The following is a 25,754-nucleotide window of genomic DNA, read 5'->3' on the forward strand; positions in this document are numbered from 1 at the left end:
ACACTCCATTTTGCAGTTGTTGTTCAACATCTTTCCTCTCAGCAATCAAACCTGGCTTTAGGAGGCACTAAACTTTCTCTGAAATCATAATATGATCTTGAGCTAGAGTTAAATAAAGATTTACTGTATTTTCAGACTGCTTTTGGCCAGCACTGGAGAAGACAGAGGAGAGAGACTCGCTCATCCAGCCTGTTATTCCAGCATGGCTGGTGGGAGACAGCTGCAGCTTTAGCAGTCAGGGAGTGCTGAGTTCCAGTGCTAGGGAAGGGGATTGCTTGCTCTGCCACTGAGCCTTGAGACACCTTTTCCTGTAGCTCCAATTGATAAAAAAGGTGGAGATTGTCTAAAAGCAGCTCAGGAAGCAAACAGGCCATACTACAAAGTCATGTAGCACTTGCAGGAAAGGACATGCCTGAGAAAGGGACCAGAAATACCCATTTTAGTCCAGGGTGGGGCATTGGAAAATAGATATATGCATGTGAAGGAAGGGGAAGCCTGAGAGGCTCACATGCCACCCTCAACCCCCCTGTACAGACCCATAGGAGTGGCCCAGAGCCCAGCAAGCAGGACTTTACTCCAGACACTGCTCAATGCATTGGTTTGAAGTATGTTGGTATATGTTGTGATTCTGGGGTATATCATTCGTTTCTTTAAGGAAAGAAGTTAAAAAATAAACAGCAGCACTTCACAATAGACATATATCACGTAACAGAGCTCACACCCTTTATTCTTGCTGAGCTTTGGTCAGCACTCTTTTCTGAAAGCAGTCATTTTGCATAGCAGGTAATCTCAATCACACTCATGGCCGATTGGATAGTTTCAAATCTGATTTAAAAAATCATAAAATCCAGCTACAGATGTCCTATGTGTAGAAATATGTTAGGCAATTTTTTACACATTGTTTTACAAGCTGGTTTGCTGGTCTAAATTAAAATGGAACAAAAAAGGGGGGAAAATTTTCCACCTCAGAAATGTGTTTCCATTATGGAGCTATCCATGAGGTACATTTTGATTCCAAAGTTTCCTAGTCTCAGAGCTAACAGTCTGTTTTTTAGCAGGGGATACAAATCACAGCAGAGGTGCAGCTCCGTGCCAAAAGAACTTCCCATCTAAGAAACACATCCACAACCCAAACTGGCTGTTTCTGGCAGCATGGACTTAGTGACTTTGTCCAGAGAAAGACAACAAAGCTGATGAAGGACGTGGAGCACAAGTCCTGTGAGGAGCAGCTGAGGGAGCTGGGGTTCCTTAGAACCCTGGAGGAGGCTCAGGGATGACCTTACCACTCTCTACAACTCCCTGGAAGGAGGCTGTAGCCAGGTGGGGTCAGGCTCTTCTCCCAGGCAAACAGTGACAGAACATGGGCTTCAGCTGTGGGAGGTTTAGGCTGGACTTTAGGAAGAAATTCTTCACAGAAAAGGTGGTTAGACAGTGGAATGGGCTGCCTGGGAAGGTGGCCAAGTCACCATCACTGGAGGTGTTTAAGAAAGACTGGATGTGGCACTCAGTGCCATGGTGTAGCTGACAGAGTGGTGTTTGGTCACAGGCTGGACTCAATCTCTGAGGTCTTTTCCAACCTCATCGATTCTGTAATACTGTGCCAGGCAGAGAGTTTGCTGGTGTCCCCCAGTTTTCCTGGACATTTCTACTCCCAGGGCAAACACTTTGAATACCTGAACACCTTGGTGTCGCTGTGCTCAGCATGGCACTCACCTGCAGCTGGGCTCATGTGCTGTGTGAGTGCCCCGTGTCCCTGCACACCTCACCCTCACAGCCACTGCCATCTCACGTGCCTTCAGCAAGGGAAATGCACAGTCCAAAACAGCCCAATTTCAAGTTAGATTCCCAAACCACATATTCCAGTTCAAAATCTTACCCAGTCTACATTTGCACCAGTTTTCTTCAGCTGTCTCAAGAGATTTGCCAAACATATACCAAAATTTCTCGCTCTTATAAGAGAATCAAGGATATGTCACACTTAGAGATCAATATGTTTAAATCAGATTTAGTGAGCTTAAATTTGACATAATTGCCTTTCCTTCTTTTTTTTTTTTTCATATGGTATGACCATTGGCATCTGTCTTAGCTTTTAATCTGTTTAAAACTTTATTGGCATAGTCATATGAGGTAAGTAAATATTTTTTTCATGAGCCTATAAAACATTATTAGTTTATTTTTTCATTGTGTCAGGTTGGATAAGTATCTCACAGTGCCTGTACATCTTCATGAGGATTTTATTATTTATTTTGATTTAGACTAAACTAAAATGAAGACCTGTGCCAAAGCCCTGAGCTTTTTTGACAGCCTTTAAAATATACAGTAATAAAATTGAATTACCAGGCTCCCTCGGTGATTTCCAGATGGCAATACACTGGTAACAGCAGAGAAACCACAAGAGCTTTAGCCCCCTTTCTTCTGCCCCAGTGTTGCAGCCCACAAATCCTTTTTATCTCTCCCATTCCAAAACACAAGGGCCAGAGGATGGTGGCAATGGGGCAAGTAAAAATGGGATCCAGTCATCAAAATAAAAACTTTGCCCATTTTTAAATGCAGAGGGGAATGTGAACTTTATAGGCTGGTGCTGGACTTTACAATTTTTGAGAAGCAATAGCTCCAGAATAGATGATTTAGTATTTTATCCACACAGAGAATTAATACAGATGATCTTCAGTAATGCATCAATTATGTTGTAATGAATTCTCTAATTTACTTATACAGAGTTAATATCTCTGTGTAAACTACCTTGATGTGAATTAAGAACACCACAAAGTACACAGTTTATCCCAGATCTGAGGGGAGAAGAGCCTACATGGGTTTGTTTTCCAGCTGATGAATCCTGAGTGCTCCAGAGTAGACAGTTCTTACTCAGGACACTTTATTATATATCTCAATTTTTCCAGTTGAAATAACCTAAACTATGTCTCTGCAGCTTTATAAGCTGGTCAAAACAGATAAATTGCTTTCTTTGAATTTATTAAATGCCAAAAGAACCAATAACAAAGGAAGATGTTGTTCTGCATGGGAACATCTACATGACCTTGCCCTTGTATACCCAGCCAATGTCCCTGTCATCCAAAGGAGAATGGCATAACCTGCACAGCAAACTCAGAAGAGTGCAGTGCTATATCCACACTGCGCAAACCTCATCTGAGACTTCAAAACACATTGCTCGGACTTTGGGGCAATATTCAGTTGCAAAGAAGTGAAAATTTTATTTTTGTGCTTGAAAGCAACACTTGTACCTATGAAGGAGGTGACTAACCTTGCTAGCCACCTGCAGATGGCACCACTCGAGATGCAGAGTCACCTTTTGGACTGGTTCTGATGTGTGGGCTTGATCCTTTACAATTACTGTGTCGTCAAAAACAATGGTAATTGTAGGGGCTTGGTAATTGCAGGACTGAGCCCACAGTCCTACAAATAAATGGGGTGGAGACAGAGAGTAAGTAAATGAAGCAAACAGAGCTAAACACTTTCTGAAGTAGTTTTGCTGTTCCACCCAGATGGTTCCTCCTCTTGCATCCATGGCAAACACAACATCCTTTTTGGGTACAAGGTGCATCCTGCCCACTCCCACACCTGCTCCTCCCTGTCCTCCAGCTTTCCTCACAGAAAACACTGGGAAATGCCCTTTTACAGGAATTACAGTTTCTTCAGTGCAAAGATAATACATTCAGAAGAACCCAGAAAGGAAATGAGGATTCTCCCTCAGTCCCCCAGCAGGTCCTGAAGCAAAAGGGAAGGCTTCCCCTTCAGAGAAGTTCAGCAAGATGCACTGATGACATCAACAGGTAAAGCAGGCCAACAGAACCCAAATCACTCCTGCTGCAATTGAAGTACAGAGAAACTGTGCTCTGGACACTGTCAGTATTTAACTAAGGAGATTTGATTGTCCAATAGTTAAACAGCCCCAGGGCCAGCAGACAGCATCCTTGCCCATGCAGCTGTCCCTTTTCTCCTCCTGCCCCTGTGCCATGTGCAGAACACCTGGAGGGGGCTGGGCCCCCACTGATCTGCAGGCCAGAGGTGGAGATTGCACAGCTGAGGCAGCTGCCTCCTCTTGAGGGCTGGGGAGGCCGGGGAGGTGTGGGACACTCGGCCCACTTGGCTTCCCTGGGGTGAAATAAGGAGACTGCTGGGCTACCCTGCATTGCACCGGTGCCAGGTGGTGGCAGACCAAGGAGCTGTAATGAGCTCTCTGTGGTTTCCCTTTTCCACTAAATCTCCCCTCCTTTCTCCATGGCATCCCAGAAGTGAAAGTCATCAAACGCACAAGCCACCATCACAGTTGGAAAAACACTGGTATGCAACTTCAGTAAATATAACTCGGTTGTACCAATAAAATTGAAAACAGAGAAATGACATAAAAAGAATGTACATTATTTTAAATTGCAATTTTTATACGTTCACTTTTATGGCCTCGCTCTTTAAAATAAATCCAGGACCTGATTTACTTTAATAAAAGTTTAATTTCACATCTTGGTTTCAGGTCTATACTCTTAATTTATTCTATGGCCAGCCCTCTGACAGGAAAAGAGCTAGAGCAGCTGGGGAGTTTTACAGACAGGTTATACTCGAGTCACTGTAATACAGTGGTTAAAAGAAAACTCAATTGCAGCTTCCACTGTAGAGGAATGTTTTTGTCTTTCATTTTTTCATATGTATTGTTTTGAAATAGTAGCAAATGGAAATGGAGCCATTTTTCACACCTGAAACTCTTACACAAATGCATCAACATTTCACAGTCACATTTCAAAGTCAACAGCAGTGGCAGACAACAGGCCAGACCCAGAGCTCATAACACACAAGTGACCCCCACCAGCACCAGGGAAGCCTCCTGCTTTCAGAAGCCTCAGCATAACGAGCAAAATTTGAATTATCCTTCTTTTAACTGAAAATTGCCAAGTGATTTCAGAGCACAAAGGCAAATATCAGTTACCCACCTTGCTCCACAGCTGAGCAGTTGCTGACCTCAAGCTCATTCAACAACACGTATTAACAAAGCCAGGTTGGATACATACGGGCTGGCTGCTTGCAAACAAGGGCACAACATGACTTGCTGAATGATATCAGAAGTAACTAACACAACTGCACACAAGTGAAATTTCCTCTTTAAGCCATTGGAGACTCCCAGGTCACTCTCCCATTTAAATGCTGCCTCACTGAAACACAAGCAAAGGCCGAGAGATGCCCGGGGCCGCACCTGGGGGAGGCCGGGCCGCGCACAGCCACGCTCAGGGCTCCCCGCTCTCCCAGCCTGGAACAAGGAGCCCCCGCAGTCCCTTTCCGAGGCGCTGCCTCATGCAGCTTCATCTTGGCCCGGGGAGGGGAGCCCTCGCTGCTCTGCCATCGCCTCCGAGCCTCCTGGACCGCAGGGCATCCTCAAGGCACCCTGTCCAGCCACGAGCGGCCGCGCCGCCGACCTCCATCCCCGGCCCGCACCTGCCATCGGCCTCAAGCCCACGAGTTACTGCCAATACGCGGCCATGGAGGCAAAACTATCACCAGCATCCTCATAAGCATGTTCTCTTACCTGTGGAAGGAGTGCCGGCCGGCCCTGCTCGCTGAGATCGGCAGCGCTGCTCTGGCGAACCGCGGATCCGGGCCGGGGCCGCCCCTCACACGGCCCGAGTGGGGCCCGAACCGCCACCAGCCCCGGGCGGGCACCAGCGCACAGCTGAGACCTGTTACTGTCATCAGGGATGGGCATGCATCGGTGGGAAAGGGCCAAACCGCCTTTCAAACCGCAGCGATTTCTGACCTCCTCCTCCTCCTCCTCCTCTGTTTAACCAGCCCTGGCGGAGGAAGGAGCTGAGTGTCCCCCGCTGGCTGCCAGGCCGGGCACGGGTGGTGTGGCGAGCGTGCCATGGCCCAGGCGGGTGAGACTGGCTTGGGTAGGGCTGGAAATCACCTAAGGACAAAGCTGCCTCTCTCAGGATAGAGTACACACAGCCGGAGCAAGAGAAGTGTATTTGGAATAAAATGGCAGGAGTTTGCAGATGCAAAAAACGTAAACAGCCCTTGCGAGACAATTAAAGTGTGTCAGACACCCGCACAGCCCAGCCTGGCAGGAGATCAGCAAACCTCTGCTGTCTCGGCACACGACTGCCCACCTTCCTGGGAAGTCGGCACACACAAACATCCTGTTTCTGAAGAGTTTATGTGCAAGCCATGAGCAAATCCCATCCTTCAGACCCGCAGTAGAGGCACAACATCACACTTACGATGTGAGATGCCAAGATTCTGCATGCAGCAAGAAAGAGACGCAAACACAACTGCTTCTGAACACTAGTCCCTGTGTTCCTAAACCTGCTCAGCTCCCTCTCAGGGAATCTGCATTAACTCCAGTGATGGGCACTTGTGCTCTGGCTGCTGATGGTCTTTAACTCGTCACTAATGTGGCACTCACCAGGTTCCCTACCCAACTACTCACAGATGGTTTTAACTTTGCTCTGACTGGTCTGCAGCTGTAGCATATCAGCACATGGTTTTAAACAAAAGAAAACTAAAGCGATCCTATTGCTCTTCTTTCTTCATTTGTTTTTGGAAGGGAAAATCAGCCTATGTTTTCTGCAAGAGCAACAAGGATAATTTTGGTTTTAGTAGTGTAAATCATGCAGTGACAGAGGTGAGGAGGAAGGACCCAAAGCACTGAAGCATGGCTGAGCAGGCAGCCCACAAAGGCTCAGCTGTAAACACCTACTGGAGCCCTGATATGCATGGGAGTCTTCCATGAACTACTGAAAAGAACAGGAAATAAAATTATGTTTTATTTGTGTGTGCAGAGCAGCACACAGGCCTACAAATGAAGAAATAGTGATTCCCTCTCATCAGCCTTAAAAAAAGCACTAAATTGTAGCCAAGGCAGCAGATTTGCTACCATTTGAAATTTATCATTTCTCTATAGCAACCAGGTCCCTTCTGCCTGGCTCTTGCTGCCAGATGTTCATTTCACTGTAATTTAGCCATACCCAGAAGACACTGGCTTGCACTGCCCTTGCTCTGTTTTCCTCATTAGCAATTCTCTTTGCTTCCAGGTCATGATTTCATTAGCAGTAAGTCATGCAACAGCCAGGTGAAGTTGTACCAAGAAGTTTTTATGAAGCGTGCTGGGGGGCTGTGCTGCCTTGCTGAAGCTTTGCAGAGGGACAGTCTCTGTGTTCCAGGGTGTGATGCTAAACCTCTGCACTGCACAGGAGTAAGGACCTCCTTGAGAGCCTTTTTCCACTGCCCCTTGGGCAGCTGCCACTCATCTCCTCCGTGTGAAACAGTAAACCCAGCACCCTCAGCCACAAGCTGGATAACAACAAGGACTACTCCTCCCTTGTAAAGCTCCAGCAACATCCTCCAACATCTTTTCTCTTTGGCTTTGTCTCTCCCCAGTCCCTTTTCACAGCTTCTTTTTGTTCTCTGCAGACTGTTTTTAATGCTTTAAAGGGATCTCACCTCTTTAGGAGAAGGCTACCAGTCACAGTCCCTAACTTTGAGATACCTCTGCATGAATTAACTGAGCTCCAATGAGCACAATTTCAAGGAGGCCATTGGCTTCTTTTCTTCATCTTCCTGCACTAGAATGTGCTGACCTGTAAAACTGAGCACAATGGAGAATTTAGGCATAACACACCTGAACAGCGAATTTAGGCATAACAAGCCTGAACAGAGAATGACAAAATCTTCATTTTTTAATGAAAATCTTAAATTAAAAAAAAAAAGCTTGACTGAAAGAACAGTGTTTCCCTGTACTTCTAGAAGCAACAGTACTAAGAAGGTAAATTTGCCTTGTGGCTTACCCACTTACCAAAGTATCGCATTCAGCTCACCCACATCTTGCTTTCTAACATTAGCCAGATTTACTTTCCTTAATAACCAGCTTTTATGGCCTCATCTCTAGATGTATTTACCCAGCTGCTATGTATTTGCTATGTGAGCATGTGTGTCACTTCATGTTTCAGAAGGGTTTTTAAGCCGTGCCTCTGGGCAGTCAGGATTTCCTGCTCTGCGGTGGCAGGAACAGAGCGAGACAGGAAACAGTGCTGCTGCCACGGGCTGTGAGCGAGGAAGGTCAGCCTGGGTTTGCACCTTCTCATTACCACCACAGCCTCAGGACTGAGTCCAGTCAAGAACTGAACTTACCAAGTTGCCCTTTTATGCTGAACTGAAAGCATAAAGTGCATTCTATTTAATCTGAGTACATAACATCAGTGATATTCCCTGCCTTTGAAATGCTTTGGGTATCGTGGGGGTGAGCCAGCACTGACTGATGCAAAGGCAGTGCCGGATGATGCCACACGCTCAGTGTCCGTGTCACTCATGGGAACAGAGCCAAGCCCTTCCAGCAGCCTGAAATGGGAGCAGCTGTATCATGACCCTGTCTGGACACCATCCATTTTATATTTTGCTGTACAGAAGCTTTGTGGGAAGTCAGCCACACTCAGACAAGCCAGATGATATTGAACAGCAGAGCTGGGACAATCATTTTACATTCTTCATAATTTAAAAATAGAGTTTTTAAGTATAATTTCTAAACAAAAACATTTTTTCATTTATTTCCTAATTTGATCTGAAGTTTTAGAAGCATCAGCTTAAACTTTACATGATTAGAATCACATAATTGAATTTAGTCCATCATCTTTTAGCACACACACAAATCCACTGCTGTGGTCAACACTTCTGTTTTATCCTTTAGAAGGCTGCTATGATACTTTGCAGTACTACAACAAATACATTATTTAGAAGCTGCTATGGTCCCCATTTTGGGGGGAGAAAATACTACTACATTACCACTACCATGAAGGTGGTAACAGGCAGAGTGCTACTCAGATATCAATGTTATACTGGAAATTATGAACAGTCAATTGAAATTTAGATTTATTCTGAATCAAAATGAAAGATTCATAAAGTTTCCCTTTAAAAAATCAATGTTTTGTTTTTCCAAAGTGCAAAAACAAATTCATAAATGAAACATTTCACAGCATTTCAGTAAAGGTACATATTATTGCAATTTGTATTGTTAAATAGTGCAAATAACAGTACAATTTAAAATATTGTAGCCCCATTTTTGAAATGGAATCCCTAATTTCAAACTAACAGCACTAGTAATTTTCAGAGACAGCACAGCAAACATCTTTGAACAGTATTTTTGACCACCTCTGCCCTTTGAGCAAAGCAGACCTTAAAGCTGACAATGAAAAAAGCAGCCACCTGCCAATTCTGGTCTCCATAGAGAGACTGAGGAAAGACATCAATTTATGTTAAAGGTAATGTGGAATTCAAAGTCAGTGTTGGGACTATAAAACCATAAACAGTGAGCCTGTAGTATTTACACAGCTGTGAGTTTGGATCCAACTTCTTATAAAATTTATGTATTTCAAACAAAGAGAACACTGATGGGGTCTGGCTGTCATCCTGAGACAAGTATATCATCATCTAAAATCTCCTTCAGATTGAGACTCACTGGATCCAAGTAAAAATACTGCATTTTAATACTGGTAATAGAAGAAAAACACAAATGCTTGATGACGAGGCAGTCTCCTTCCTGTGAGCAAGCATACACAAAAAATTGGATCATATTGAGCAATTGTCATAGTTCAACATGGTGAACCATGTCCTTAGTTCTTCTGTCCCCTGCACACTTTGACTTTTGCAGGTTTTGAGCAATGTGTTAAGACTGAATAACGTTGCTAACACAAGACAACGCAACATTTCTTAAAAGCAACGTGTGATTTCAGCAAGTTTGGTTTAAAAGGCACAAAGTCTTTATAGCAATGATGCAGGAAACTGAGAAATATTGCTTCTGCCCACATGTGATGCATTGCTGCATGCAGAACTTTAACAGATTCAGGACCTGTAACAAGGAGGTTACATGAGAGATGGGCCCAGCAGCAGGAAATGACTTACCTATTGCAACAGCTCAATACAACAGGGCTTTGAAATATGGGGAAGCTAAGTAAGACAAGGTTTGCTTCTGTCTTATATCGAAAGAGCTTTCAAATAGCAGCTGAACATGGTCCCCATCCTGCCCTCACCAAAGAGGTGAGATTCTGAACCAAATAGCCTGGTGCTGTTTTGCCCTTCCTTCCCTGAAATTCTGTCTTTCCCGTTACACAAAAACACAGCTCCTATTAGCATAGATTTATAAATTCAGTCTCTTCTCTCCCAGCACATGCCAAAGCTTTCCTAATAGTTTTCCTTAGGTAAGAGTTCATCACCAAATTAAAATGAAGTAATATGACAAGTTAGTAGAATATATTTGTTTAGTTTCATCACAAAAAACACATACTGGTTTAGGCTGATTTTCTTTTTATTAATAATATAAGGTTCTGTAATCTCTTAACATTACAACTGAAGCTTTACAGTTAATCTCACACTAAAATGACAAACACTGTTTGGCTTTATTTTCAGAAAATTAAATTACAACCTTGATAAACATACATTTCCAAGACAGAGAAGCAATTTGTGTTTTCTGGATTTCAGTGCTAATGTATCCCTGCCTTTGAAATTGGTTTCAGTTAATTAACATTGCTACGGAAGAACTATTTGGCCTGGCCTCTGTTCACAGCTGTAAGGCAAAGATGACATCTCTAACTTAACCACTGTAATGTAAGTCAAATCAAGACATGTTTTTCTTTGACTGTAAGATTTAGATCCTGGATCAGCTTTTAACAGATTTGCTTCTTTTCCCTCCAAACTTTTATAAAGGTCTCTCTAATGTAAACATATTTTACAGTCAAGCCACAGTCACCCTCTGTACCTTTCCTCCTTCAAAGGGAGCAGAAACTGTGTAATTGGAAGTCATTACAAGCTTAATTAAAACTGCTTGTAACTTATGTATGGCCAGAATACTCAAGCAAATGCAAAAGTTATGTTATGCACCAGCACTTCTAATCTGCATGGATCAAACTCCATTTCTGAACAGGCTGCAGCTACAAGAAGTGAAGTCTGTAGAAAGAAAGTAGAGCATACAGAAGGAAGAGTGGTAGAAGACTACAGTATTAGAGACAGTAAGATTTCCTTTAAATGGTGAATGATCTCTATCTAGGTCTTCTGAACTTGCATTCCATTTTTTTCTATTTTCATTAGCAATGTGAAATTAAAGACAGTAATACGTATGTTTCAACTGCAGTTTCAACTAAGCTCTGACCAGTTCATAAGATAATATTTAGGAAGACAGCAATACTCATTACATTTGATGTTAATTTCTTTCTCAGTAATATCCAGTGACAGTGATTTGGGACCCTTGTAGCCTGTTATTTCACCTTCCCATAGGACAATTGACATGCAGTAAAAATCTTTACTGCATTTTAAATCACTTCAGAAGTCAGTGGCTATGTAAAGGTTAGAGAGTGTAAGGAGTTTTTTACCTGTGTACTTACAATACAAAAAAGGAGGAGGAAACCATAGTCAGAAAATTAAAAAATGGGAAGGATGTTGCAGAGCTGTGTTGTACTGTAGTCAAAATCTTAAGAGAACAGTATTACTAAGCTATAACTACTTGTTCTACTCTGTGCTGTCATTCTGCAAAAAAGCTTCACATGCTTTCCTTCAAAATTAATTCTTCATAGTTACACAAACTTTCATTGAGGCACATAAACACCCTTCATATTTACCAGCTCCTAGAAGAGTCTCCACTGGGGAGTGGCACAAGTCAGGAGCAGAGGCCAGCCGTGGCCAGGGAGTGCCCACGGGCAGAGCAGCGGAGGTGAGGCAGTCCCTGCACGGCCATGCACAGAGCCACTCCCCCAGACACCTCTGTGCACATAAGGAACACTTAACCACAGTGCAAAGGCTCAGTTTCCCACAACAGACTACCCCTACTGTTTTGGTTACTGCTGAAATACCAACTCCGGGGACAAGGAAAAAGAATAGATTTTTATACTGAAATGTTGTGAAATAAAGACCATTCAAAATAATTCCAGCTGCATTAACAATATCACATGAACATTCTGTCTTACGACCAGCAGATCATAAAAAAGTTTTCTTTAATTACCTTGACAGCATGCAGTTTAAAGTTATGGTCTGAGTGTCCATGTTTTTCAATCATCGAACTGTAGCATTGAAATTAATCTTAAAACAAGTTCAGAGTTGTCTGATATGCAGTATCTTTTCAAGCATTTTATATTCTTTTTGGTATATTTCCAAAACTGAAAGTTAATTAGAGAGTATTCTAAAATAGTTTAAAAACAAAAATGCAATTTATAATTTTCTCCTCATTAAGGGCACTACCAATACAAAAGGTGTCCAAACTGACACTACAGAGCTCTGAAGCAGTTGACTAGAGACAGTGTCCTCAAAGGATAGTCTGTATTTTTTCTATCTTATGCATATACATTAATTATCAAAAAGTTGGATAATTTGCTTTAAGAAAGAACCCACCTTAAAAATGGATCATGAGTATTGACAAATATTTTGTTTATTTTACTGATTACGATTCAAGTTTCAATGTAAAAATGCTTACTCTCACATGATACTGATCAAGAAAATATTTCATTTTCATAAACTTCAATGGACAATTAAAATAGTGGCTACTTGTGAAGTAAATAAATGATTCATAAAGGCCATAGGAAACTGTACAAAACTTAAATGGGAAATCTCACTTCCAGGATGACAGTAGGTTGTCCATTTAAGTGTTTTATTAAACTGTTGTGACTGTTTCAAAAGACAGTGCTGGGCAGTTTCATCTGAGTAACTGAAAAAGATATTTTGCATCTGTGCAAAACAAACAACGGGAACAAAACCCATACACACTAGGACTGAAGTACAGATGAACACAAAATTTTGTTACAAACCTGTTTTCAACATACAGTGAGAAATGTCCATTGTACAAAACTTAGTGACTGACCTACAATTAATTTAAGATTATCCCAGCAATGCAAATACAACTCAGAACAGCTCGATTGTGTAAGATTTTCCAGTAGTATTACAGTGACAGACTACTGAATTTTTAGTAGTTTGACTTACACTGTCTCTTTTGATGAAAGCCTATATTTATACTCTAAGTACTTGCTGGTTACAAGTCTGTTACATACTTAATGCAGTACAGGGAGGTACTCCTTGGTGTTCTCTCATCTGTCTCAGCAGCTTTCCTTTAGCAAGAGGCTGGGCTGTGCAGCTGCATCTGTAGAAAACACTGTTGTCAGTCTTTGTCCTCCTGGTGGGGGATGCTTTAAGTAAGAAACATCTGGCAGTATCCAGCACTGAAAATACTGTCAGCTGTGCTGCCTAGCCCAACTTGGAAACCCAAATTTGCATTTCCTGGTTAGTACTTTGTGCCCAGTAGGTTGGAACATTGTTAAGTAAAAGTCCATAAACATTAACAGTGATGTTTACACTTTATTGGGGGAAGGGGGAAGGGAGTAGCAAAAATCAACGTAAGTTACTAGTTTTGAAAGTTTAGTCTATGTTATATTTGATTACTGGGATATCAATACAATGAAAGTGGAGGAATTTCAACAGTAATTTTTAATTTTTAGTACATCATTTGTGCAGGGCTTTATAAAAGATTTTTGTTTCCAAAGATGTTATTGGGGTCCACATATTCTTTAACAGATCTCAGCATTCCCAAGCCAACATCAGAGATGCTCTCCTTCATCCAGCGCTTCCGCAATTTGCCTACTGGAAAAACAAAAACAAAGTGTTTCAATATATGGCAGGATTCTAGGAGCCAATCAATCTTGTGACCATGAATGAATAAACACTGTGTGATAAATGCTTTTATTCAAAAATGAGAAATGTTTTGCTTTATTTGATTTATTGAGCCCACCAGACTATCAAGCTCATTAAGCTCAGCATACTCCCAGAGGAAGACTGTGTTCCACACTGTCTACTTTCTTTAGAAACGATGAAATTTAGATGAAGCTTAGGCTGAAATCACATGTTCTATTAAGACAAGGAATCAGTAGTAAGTTTTAAAAAGCCACAAACTAATTTTAAGTTGTAAACTGTAGACGAGATTACTGTAAAGCAGAACCTCACATTTTTTGATTACTTAAAGTGAAAACATAACTCGATAATCAAGCTTAAACCAGCATTGGTTTAAACAGCAAAAAAATCTTTATATGAAGAAGGCTTAATATTGAATTTAAAAACTTCTATGCTGGCTGATAATTGCTCAGTGGCATTACACAAGAGCTTTGTTTCCCATGTAAAAATGGCTATTCACAACATACACCAAATACAAACAAAGCTGAAACAATCTTTTAAGAACTCATTTCAATAAATTCTCACAATAGTCCTGTTAAATGGCCAAGTGTTCACATGCTAATTAACCAAATCATCAACTCTGATTAACAGATCATTCAAAACTGAGGACATTTTTTTCATTAAACACACTTTAGCATTAAATTTTCCAGCCTGAAACACAATCCATTTGTTAGTATGAAAAGACATAGTAAAGGTTTGAGAGACGGAAGCTTTAAGAGTATCTGAATCTGAATTCAAGCTATCTTTTGTGCCCTGTTTCAGGGTAGCCATCAAACTGTCATCAGAATAATAAATTACAGGGACACCTCTGGAGAACAGAGTATATTTGTTTATACCTTAAGGAATATGAGCCAGTCACAATGCCAACAGAAAAAGCAAATAATGTGAGACAGAATGAAACCTGCAGTTTGCTAGGAAATGACTATTAGCAGCATGTGTGTCAAGATCAAAGATCACAACTGAAGGACAAAAAGAATTTGTCATGTGGTACGAGCCCTGGCTGTATTTTGCAGCCCCAGCTCAAGAAAGAATCTCCATCTGTGAATATACTGTCACTACAATGTGACTGTCTGAGCACACTGATGTGGCCAAATTTAATCTGTTAAAACTTTAATACTGCTACAAAACACCTGAATTGTGGATGTGGCTTGACCATCCCCTCAAGTCACTCACACTGGCTCTTACACAAGCAGCTGAAGAACAGTCATTACTATTCTCAACTGTTATCTGTAATATAGTTTCAGTGAATGTGTTCTGTGGTTATGGATGTAATTGTCCTGAAAAGACTGCAAACAACTGCTCCAACAAGATGGAGCACATTAGAATCACAGCAGGATGCCCAACAGCTAGCATGCCTGCCTCTTTTACACCTCCAGTAATAATGCAATTCCACAAGGAACTGAACTACTGTCTGAGCAGCACCAAACAGTCGTTGCATATTTAATGAAGTCGCTCACCAAGTGCTGGAAAACAGAAGGTGCTTGGAGTGCATCATTAGTTCTGTCAAAGTGATAATTTACACATCTATCTTGTCAAATTTTCTATGGTTTATACTTTTGCAATAATAAATCTAACATACATCTGATTAGTGAACTGGAAACAAAAAAAGCTGTACTACAGTCACCAGCAGTCCTTCACAAACATGCTCAACAAAAAGATTTTAACCCCTTGGTAACAGCGATGTTGATTCCCTGCTCCTACTGTTCATGTCAATAAAGCATACATGGAATTTTCAACTACTCAAGTTTTCACATCAGAATTAAAAAGCCTTAAAGCACTCTCTCCTAATTCTAAGCTGGTTCATCAGATAAAATGGAAAACAGACCAAGTGAAGGAAAGGTTCTGTGAAAATAAGAGCAGCACTTAGGTCATTTATATACAGTTTCACTTCAGGTTAGTGCTTTGCTATACATTTTCTGGTGCTTCTCCACAGCACAACTCAAATGGCTTCAAGGATGAGAAAAGGAAAAGAGGAAGAAAATGCCATAATAGTTAAAGATGTTAGTGTGAACATAAAAATAATTCTAAGTGACAGTTGCCTACCTCCACTCTAAGCCTAGCTAAAGAACAGCTTTGTGCTCAAGGAAGCCTTAACTTCCCACCAACAAGATCTCATCTTATCACAGACTACAGAAAACCAACTTCCCATTTCCAGCCTAGAGAAAGTAGACTTTTCAGTTTTAGCCCTACATGATGGCATCTGTCTGGAACTGACAGGAGACAGTGCACAAAACCAGAACAGATACAAACATCTACCACTTACAGTAGGTAATTTCATAATTAAAAAATGAGATCAAAGTCACCTGATTCTATATGCTACATAACAACATTATTAACAATGTGTTTGTAGTAGCTTAGCAAGCAAGTTACTACTTGTCCACTCAACCATACACACCATCACATGCACAATCCTGGAAACACACACAGCCCTTCCTTCTTGCATCTTCTCCCTCTGAAGACACTTAATCTTGCATCTGTAAAGAAGATGGAGCCAGGCTCTGCTTGGTGGTGCCAAGCAGAAGTCCAAGAGGCAACAGGCAGAAGAAATCCCATCTAAGCATAAGGAATAATTTATTTACTGTTCAGGTGCCCAAGCACTGGAACAGATTGCCCAGAGAGGGAGTGGAGGTATTCAAGAACCTTTTGGATGCTGCCCTGTGCAATGGTGCTCTAGGATGGCCCTGTCTGAGCAGGGAAATTGGATGAAATGACCCATTGTGGCCCCTTGCAACCCTACCCATTCTGTGATTCACTGATCTTATGTATCCAAGATGAGGTACAAGAGAATCAGTCTTCAGGTTTCACAGGTAGCAAGTGACCTGGTCCTGAGGTGTGCTGAGCAGTCCAATAGTGCCTTAAAACATTCACTGCTAGGAAGCCAGAAACCTCCATTCTGAACCCCAGCCTGTTACACTGAGCACCAGCCCCACAGCATGGCAGGGAGCCTACTTCTCACAAGGTACTTCAGATCAGAAAGCCAAGGAGCTTGTTCAGTAGCAACTCCAAAGACAGTCCAACACCAACTTTATTTTAGGTTTTTATCTATCATTCTAGTCAACATATGAAAGAGAATTATGTGAACCGGCTAAGTAACTTTTCCCCAGCTCTGATATATGCTGCTCCATGTTGGTGTCATTGGAAAAGTTCATCTTTCCATTGTCCTTTTTCACTTGCACATCTCTGAAAATGCATCTGGACGGCTACAAATGGAGTGAGCAAACAGCAGGCAGCAATTGGTTTTCTCCCTTTTGGAATATGAAGTACCAGGGAACACATGAACAGTTCTGTAAGAAAAGTTTTCATGCAGCTGATTGATTTCAGGAATTACTCTACAGCCATGCAGAACAGATTTATAGCAGTGTGTGATCCCAGTGGAATAGGTTCTGATGGCACTGCACATGGCTCTGGACTTTCCCTGCTCCAGCCCTTTCAACTTGAAGAGTCAGTTCCTGCCTAACAACAGCTTTGCAACAGGAGCAGCAGTGACAGCTCCTAAGAAGGATGAGGCTCATGCAGCTGTTGCTCTTCTTGAAGCTAGCTGTCCCTCCAGAAAGCAGCTCTCTGCCCTTAGAGTCTGCTTAACATGCTATTACTCTTCCAGGGAGAACTCGGCAATACTGAGAAAGGTCAGTGCAGTAATGTAAAACATAGCAGCACTGGAGGATAGTGGACCAGGGTACACCAAGTCTACTGCATAATTAACACCTCACCACCATAACACTTTGCCTATTTTCACTTGGTATCTTAACAGCTGAAATAATACTTTCAAGTTTGGTGGTGATGAATCAGGAGGTCCTTTCCTTTTTTCTTTTTTTTTTTGAAAAAGTACTGAAGATGACTATTAAGACTTCCAACAGACCAAGGAGGAAAATACAACTGTGTTATTGTATTATTTCACATGAGGTTACTCTATGTCTAACAAATGTATCAGTTTCAACTCATTCTAATGAGTAGAACAAGCTCTAATACACTTAATCTAAGGGAAGATTTTTTTTTTCTCCTGTGTAGAAGAGAAAAGAATGTGCTTGTGTTCAACTCCCCCTCATAAAAGACCTTTATAATTTCAGATTCTGTAGTTTGTCTGAGTTAGTTATTGCAGTGTATAAGCCACAGCCTCCCAATGCCAAAGAACTGCAATGTCAAATATGTAATTGAATGCAAACAAGGTGTAAGGTCTGTTTTCCCCTTTGTTTTGTTTTAGGAGTTTTGCTTTTGCTTTTAGTGTTGTGGGATTTTTTTCTTATTTTTTGTTTTCCTACATAAACTGCCATTGATACTATAGCTAAACCTATGCAGCACAGGCTACCTGGTTAACCTTTATTCTAAGCAGCTGTCTAGGAAGAAGAAAATGAGTTCTATTATGTTAAGTGGCTAAATGGGGCTATTTTCCTCAATCCCACAATCTGATAATTGTTTCCTTAAGCAACCAGTTGTAGTTAAAACAGGGCCTCAAAGGGAAGCAACGTGTCATTACTTTTTACACTGCTTAGTTTTACATGGGTCCTTAGCTTGGTAATATGATAGGGATCAGGTACAAATCCAACCTTCTCCCTTTCTGATGGTGTACCCCAAAGGAGTTATGGTTGTATTTATACACCAGTCATACCTACTGGTGCCTCCTCAGCACATTATTTCATGTGTGCAAAAAAGCCATGTTTGATAAAAGAACTCAAGTGTGACACATCATATGGGTGTTTTAAGGGCTTGCCAAAAATGATTAGAATAATTATTTGAACTTAAACTTGTATCTACAAGAAATTGCCATTCATAATGCTGCTTTTTAAATGCTAAGTTTCTAAACACTATCTGTGGCTCTCTAGCAACCTTACATGACTCTCAAATCTAAATCTAAATCTCAATCTAAATCCTAGTGCCCAGAAAGAAGGATCAAAGCTGTGCTTGGAGATGTGCAAGGTCCCTTTCTGAGCGCAGGACACAGTAAAGACAGGGTGACTACTGTAGTGGGGGGTGGGGAAAGGAAGATTTATCCACAGTAAAGTCCTTCTGAAGCTACTCTTCAGGAAGTTAAAAGTACCATGATTTCAGTTCTCACTGTGCACCTACCTGCAGCTGGTACCACTCCAGATGTAAAGTAATTTATACATTTACACAACTCAAACTGTCATATATGACCATTTCTTCGCTCAAGGAGTATATGAACATTGACTTAAGCAGGCTTTGTATTTTCTATAGCCTCAAGTCCCAGACTACATCTGTTTTCTTTGATACACAAACCCAGAGTTAAAATAGCTCCATTTATCACAGTGTGATTGTAGGCAGACAAATCAGCCTGTCTGTTTCCAGATAGTGAAAACAACTGTTATTAATCACAATTACAAGACAAACACCAAAGGAAATTGCACCAGTATTTTCTCTTACCCTACACAATAGACCAGTCAGTGCTAAGAGTTACAAGGCTTGAAGGTCAGTAAATAAAACTGACAATATTAGGCTAATTTTCAGCACCACATCTACTAAGCACTGGAAAAAAATTAATCTTGAATATTAAACATAATGAACTGCCAGACAAAACCACTCAAAGTGGAAAATATATATCAGTATCAGAGGCAGTCACGCATACAACAGGAGCATACAAAGTCAAACAGAAATCCAGTTTTCATAGCTGTGGAGTCACAAGGTTCACGCATGCAAGGGTTTGAAAATGCTATATAATTTTTTTTCTTGTTTAACACATGTGGTAAGCAAGGTTTTACATGGTGAGGGCAAATACATCCAAATGTGTGCTAAGCTCCAACTGTAGTGAGTTGGATGAAATGCTAGTCACAGTAAAACAGTGCCACAGCAGGGAAGGCATGAGAGTACATCAAGGGGGTAATCTCACATCCAGTGTGTGAGAACTGACAGGTCCACTACACCACCACGTTCAAGATTTAATCAGGGGGCCATAAGAGCATATCAAACCAAAACTACTGAAACCTCTTCACTCATGTTATTACCTACATATCCTTCAATATCCGCATACTGCTAAAGCAGAGTCCATTTCAGTTTCCATCACAAAACAAGATGCCTGAAAACAGCCCTTGTTAAAAGTTTAAGTTCCCTTCAAGATTAGGAGGTAACTGACATGTTTTAAAGCACAGCTTCTGCCCTTTAGTTTTTTGCCCCACACAGAGCTTTTAGAATTACAATTTTTTTCTCTAGTTTTAAACCACTACACTTCTTTGCTCTTTTATCTGTGACAGGGCAATGCCCCAAGAAAGCAGAGAAGAAATATATGAAAATAATCACTTTCAAGAAGGTAGCTGCACAAATCACACTGACATCACAACAAGTCTTCCTGGCATCCAAGGTTATAACATTATATAGAAAGCATGCAATCAAATTAGACTACCCATGTATGTGGGAAAAGCATATATAAAGCACCAGGTATAGGAAGCATTGCTTATACATGACATTGGTTCTTAATATTAAAGCATAAAATATCTTGTGGAGATGGTAGTAACACAGGACAAGCAATCTTCAAACTCCAGGACAGGAAACTAGGGAACTAGAACTTATCAGATAGCAGGCCAGTAAAGTCAACACTTGCATAAAATCAATTGTGCAACAAATGGTAGATTGCAACATAGTCCAGTTCAAAGTCACTGGCTCTTTTATTCAGACACTTGGCCTAAGTGCTCTGGAATTTGGGCAAACAGCATTCACAAAGCCACAAGGGACACAAAACTGTTAAAACTTTGAAAATCACATTTGAAGTTTTAGTAACTGAATATATATCTACACAAGGATCAGTAAAAGTTGTTTAAGACAACCTGATCAAACTGGAAAAAGAGTGATAAGTTTCTAGATAAAATGCCAGGAGATCTTCCCCCCCTCAGACCTCCCCCAGTAATTTCAGTTAATGCCATGAAATATTTTTCAGAATGCTACTACAAACTATTTTATGTACTCATGAGTATTTAGCAGTATCAAAGAGACTAACATTAGACTGAGAACATTACCTCCATGGTGATGTGAAAGACTTCCTCCATTGGCAAGTATTTCTTCTCTAGCAGCCCTCTAAATTTGAAAGAGATGGTATTCATTCAACAGCAACTGCACAAGACTTTTGGATTTCATGAAATGCTTGCTATTGCACTCATACACACAGGCATATGAAAAGTTTCTGAAGTAATCAGGGTACATGATATAGGTAAACACTATAGCTCAAGCCTGCAGATAAAGGTAAGTAAGAGTCTTCTAATTAAACATCAAAGCTATGACATTTCAAATGGCATCTCTTGTAACAAATGTACTATTTAAGAATAGAGTATTTTGGATCACTTTCCTGTTGCCAAAACTGAAATATCCAGTGGCTGGGATGCTCATTTGGAAGATGATTAAGTCTCAAAAAAGAAGCCTGAAAACAGGCTTATCAGAGCAAGTGAAGATCCTTATTCAGATCAGAGCTCAACCCAGATTTCCATCATCCTGGTTGAGGCAGTGAGAAACTTTACAACAGACAATCCTTTCATGGGTGTAGTTTGTGGCAGAAAACAGAATTTAGCTTTTTATGTTAAGAATGTTAAATTTGTAGAATCTTCTTTGCCATTAATTTCTGAATAATTAGAGAGCTTAGAAGGTGTAAACAACGAAAGCTTTTCTAAGCCCACGCACTAAATGTTTTCATTTCTAAAGAGTGTACTCTTTTAAGAATAACATATATAACTGCAGCTGTGCAGTTAAGAGATTTTTTTTTTCAGTCTGCCATAGAGTACATACACTTGGTCAGCAAACTCACTTTATTAGATTAAATTTAGTTACTCCAATGGAAAATGTGCATTCAGGTCATCACACAAACTAATTCCAATAAAAGAAATATAGGAAATATAGGAAAGTGTCATTAAATAAATACTCAAGTATTACATTCTTCAGTGCCCTATATGCAACAGCATGGAAGCCTCTGAACTTGTAGATAAAACTTGGCATCCACTCGCCAAATTCAAGAGAAATTTCTAAAGAATAAGCATGAGAAGAATGATATCCCAGTTATAAATACTATTTCTCTACAGTCCTATTGGCAATTTTCTGGTGCTGAAGTTTGAGCTAGGAACCAGAAGGTAGGACAGAAAGCAGTTGGGCCATAGTCCTTCTAAGAATTGCATCTTGAAGGTAACAAGGACAAGGTCTCACCTAACTAGGTATGGTCAGTTGGCCAATGCTGAAGCAGCTTACATCTGGTCTAACAGACTGGACTTAGAGCAATGCTTATCTCAACCTAACAGAAAAGGCATGAGACAGTGCCATTCCTTATTCTCTACATGCAGCACTATTCGTAAGGTATGATCTTGACAGTTTTACCATGCATTTTAGAGACTGAGTATTAAGCAGAAGTAGTAGTTTTGTAAGTAATGGAACTAAGGAAGACTAGTTTCCCATGGATTTGAGGTTTAAAGTTTTTTTTGAGGTTTGAAGCTTCTGCCATCCAAGAAATTCCAGGTCAAGTTCTTCTATACTTCACAGTCAGAACTATTCATGTACTGATATCTAAAACTGTCACCTGGTAGCCTTTTCTCTACTTGATGAACTATTAACATGTACCTCTTATTACTGATAATGAACAAAGCTTTAGAAACTCTTGAGATCTTTCCTGCAAAATTCAGTAAGCTTGGCCAATAGGTTCAGAACAAAATACAGGTCCATCAGGTTTCCCCCCTTAAACTATTGTTTCTTTATACATTACCTCAATTTGCTCATAGACATGAATAGGATCACTAATTCCTCTGTAGTTAAAGGCAAAGTAGAAGTAGACACATGCACCTGCATCATACGTCTGTGTCACCCTGTTGAAGAGAACTGCATTACAAACAAAGCTTTATGATGTTAAGCCAAACACTATTTGACAGCATAAAATTCCTAAGATTACTTCCTATCTTATTCAAAGGGACAGCCTCTTTTCAATTTCTTCATCCTTTTTGCTCCTAATCCAGGAGCTCAATGCTATGACTTTGAAAGTTGAAGCTCTTAAGTCATTACAATTGACTCCTGTCCATATAAGCAAGAGTTTAAAACCTAAGCAAGTGCTTAGGCTTGAACTCCCAACTCTTCCATGTAATCCACTTGCAGGTTCAAGAGGAAGGTCAAGGCTACTGGTATTTGTAATATCATCACCAGATCTCTTACTGAACAAAGATTCAAGAAAAATTATTTCTATTATTGCATGACTTACCTACAGGTGGAAAGAGGAGCAAACTGAACACCCTTTTCTTTGCATTCTCGTACTATCCTTTCCTTTACATTTCTACAAAGGTCCAAAACCCTGTAACAGGAAACACATTAATATATAAAATTTCAGTATTTGATTTTGTATAGCTTAAAAAAAAAAAATACTTCACAAATTTTTTAAAAAGCATAGTCTAATACAACATGAGTACCTTCTAAAATCACTGCTAACTAGCTTAGCCTTTGTTTAAGAATAGTCCTCATCAAGACTCCACTGCTTTTTCTGCACTTCTGAATAGCAAGTTTACTCTGAAACAGAGAACCTAAAAACTTTTTTTTATAAGGGCCATTATAAGGAAGAAGTGTCAACAGTGTTTAAAAAAATAAGGAGGTCACCTACTTCTGTATATCTTTATTTTCTCAGCAAAACAGCCTCAAAGTTTTGGCAAAGTAGTTAACAAATACAGAAGAAATCCTGAGAACTCAAAGGTCTGGCAAACTGTACTACCACCATACCTTTGTGTTGCAGCAAGGCCAAACCTACAGATCCTTCAGCTGGGCACTACTCTGCCAACTTGAAATGCTATAATTCTAACATGGCAATGAGCTATTAGACCTTGTTGGAAGCCATACTTGTTCTGCCTTTTTAAGTGCCTCTAGGACAGACCCAGGTGCAAACAAATTGCTAAAGCAACCAAAATATATCACTGTTTTTCAAATTACCATTTCTTCAGTTACACGTTCTCCCACAAAGGTCTGCAGAGCTATAATTCAGATTTTGGTGTTTTACACAGATTTAGAACTACATTAAAGATTCACAGAACACAAGAGGATTTAGGCATTTAGTGAATAAGAAAGTCAGCTAAATATTTTTTCAAGTATCTGCTACCTGTCAAGAACAAGTTAATCAGTTTATAGAAAGTTACATGGTCCTTATGAATCAAAGTAGAAAAAGGTTTTCAAAGCATTTGCTTTGGTGAGGACAATCTTAAATACTTTAAGTAAAAATTCATTGTCTTCTAAAACAAGGGAGAGGCAAAAAACACTGGTGACTCAGAAGTTAGCATGCTTAAAAATCTATAAAGCTAAAGGAAGAGCACTTTCACTTTAAAATTGTCCTCAAATTTCTTCTACACTCTCAGGACACTGTGTCAATTTCCAAACCGGGGCTGGAATTTACAATTGCCACTGAATTCAATAGCAAGGGTATAGGGTTGCCAGCTTAAGTCATCAGACTTTGCATTGAATGCTGTAAAGCTGTGATTCAAATCACTTTAGATCCTATTTAAGAGATTTCAGCCTTACCAAATGGACTGGAGCATCCAAAATTATTTTGTATATTAAATTCTGTTGTGGTCAAATGTTTCTCAACCATAGCTAATAGGTAAAATACCCTTAGGTAAAAGATTCAATCTTGGGCAGAAGTTACCTTTTCAGTATTTGCCTACACTGCTGGAAAAAGAAAAAAATTTACTTAAATATACTTGATGTTTTTCACCTTCACTACAGACTAATCCCTTTGAAATAACACTGCTGGTCCCACACAGGTGGCTGCTCATCCCCCACTGCAATTACTGCCACCAATGTCCTGCCTCCTCAACAGGGCAATTTCAAATCCTAAATTTGTTACAGTAAGGTAACCTAAGATGAAATACTAATAATACTAATAAATTACTAATGTAATTTGAATGAAATCAAGTTTTAAGAAATTCTGAAGAGTAATCAGAGTTTACCTATCCCAAGGAACAGATGTCTCAAATGATTCTCCTATTACGTAATAATCCAGGCCTAGGTCCTAATAAAAAGAGTAAGGAAATTATCAGTAACATTCAGCATCAGCATCTGGGATTCCTGTGTATGCTACACAGTTATCAGGAATAACTTTTCAGTTTGCAGAAGAACAGAAATTCTAATTTAGCAAAAACACCCATACGTCCCACTGATGTAAGTTTATTATTAATACGGAAATAGGGAAGCTCTTAAAGATGACAAACATTTTGATGTCATGGCTACACTGAGAGAACTTGTCAGACTGTTAGTATGTCTACACTAATCAAATATTTTTATCACTATAGTACCACCAAGCCAAGAGTTTTTGTGCTCATCAGTATAATACCTAGTGAAAATATTTTTGTGCAATGGAATCGCTGTCTAGATAGAAAAAAGACAAACATCTTCCCATCTTACACACAGCCTGCTGAAATAAAGGGAGATTCAGTGATTTGTCCCCAACAAATCAAACACTCAGGATGTGCATATTGTTCTGAAAAATAAAAAAATCTCGAACAGTAAGACTAAAATGTGTAAGAACAGCTGCAGCAGTTTAAACTAAAAGTCCTTTGTGCTGGAATTCTGATTTAAACCAGTCATAAGCAGATTGCCAAAGAAGAGTAAAAAGACAAGTGAGCCCATGAGTATTTCAAGCACACTCCATGCCTCTGATTTCATTCACCCTGTGGATTCTTCAATCTAATCTCCCTACCCTTTATAAGAAGCTATTTTCTTAAGAAGAAAATAAATTAATATTATTGTTATTCTTTACAAGAATATAAATTAATGTCTATATGGTGTCTTGCAGATGGAATTCCATGAATAATCACTGCTCAGAAATGGAAGAGATACAACCTCTAGGTTGATCCTGCGTTGATACAACCTCTGAGACACCATCCAAAGCAGCCTGCACTCAGATTTCAGAGCAAGCATCTTCAAAGAAACATGTCTATGTTTTGTTACATGAATTAGCAGAAGTTGCAGCAGACAGACAAAAGCTGACCTACCCGAAGGTAAGCGATGACAAATGTCAACATGTATCCTCTCTGTCCATTATCTTCTCCTGCTGCCAAGCCACTGCAATATACAAGAATTTAATTAATTTTCCACCAAATTAGTCACCA

The 25,754-nt window shown here is 40.2% G+C and overlaps 1 protein-coding gene across 1 annotated transcript in view; it reads right to left on the reverse strand.

The window, feature by feature from the left end:
* Positions 1–10,145: 10,145 nt before the first annotated feature.
* The window catches only part of AGPS (alkylglycerone phosphate synthase), a 49,209-nt gene continuing 33,600 nt past the window's right edge, over positions 10,146–25,754 (reverse strand). The window contains exons 15-20 of the mRNA XM_054277873.1: positions 25,638–25,707; positions 24,594–24,655; positions 22,868–22,957; positions 22,382–22,481; positions 20,661–20,718; positions 10,146–13,611 (exon numbers count right to left, since the gene is read on the reverse strand). Of these exons, the coding sequence (XP_054133848.1) occupies positions 13,490–13,611; positions 20,661–20,718; positions 22,382–22,481; positions 22,868–22,957; positions 24,594–24,655; positions 25,638–25,707 (502 nt within the window). The 3' untranslated portion in view covers positions 10,146–13,489. The remainder of the gene's footprint in view (positions 13,612–20,660; positions 20,719–22,381; positions 22,482–22,867; positions 22,958–24,593; positions 24,656–25,637; positions 25,708–25,754) is intronic.

Source organism: Melozone crissalis, unplaced genomic scaffold, assembly GCF_028551555.1.
Source record: "Melozone crissalis strain CALT ecotype California unplaced genomic scaffold, PUWL_Pcris_2 ptg000023l_1, whole genome shotgun sequence".
NCBI classification, from domain to species: domain Eukaryota; kingdom Metazoa; phylum Chordata; class Aves; order Passeriformes; family Passerellidae; genus Melozone; species Melozone crissalis.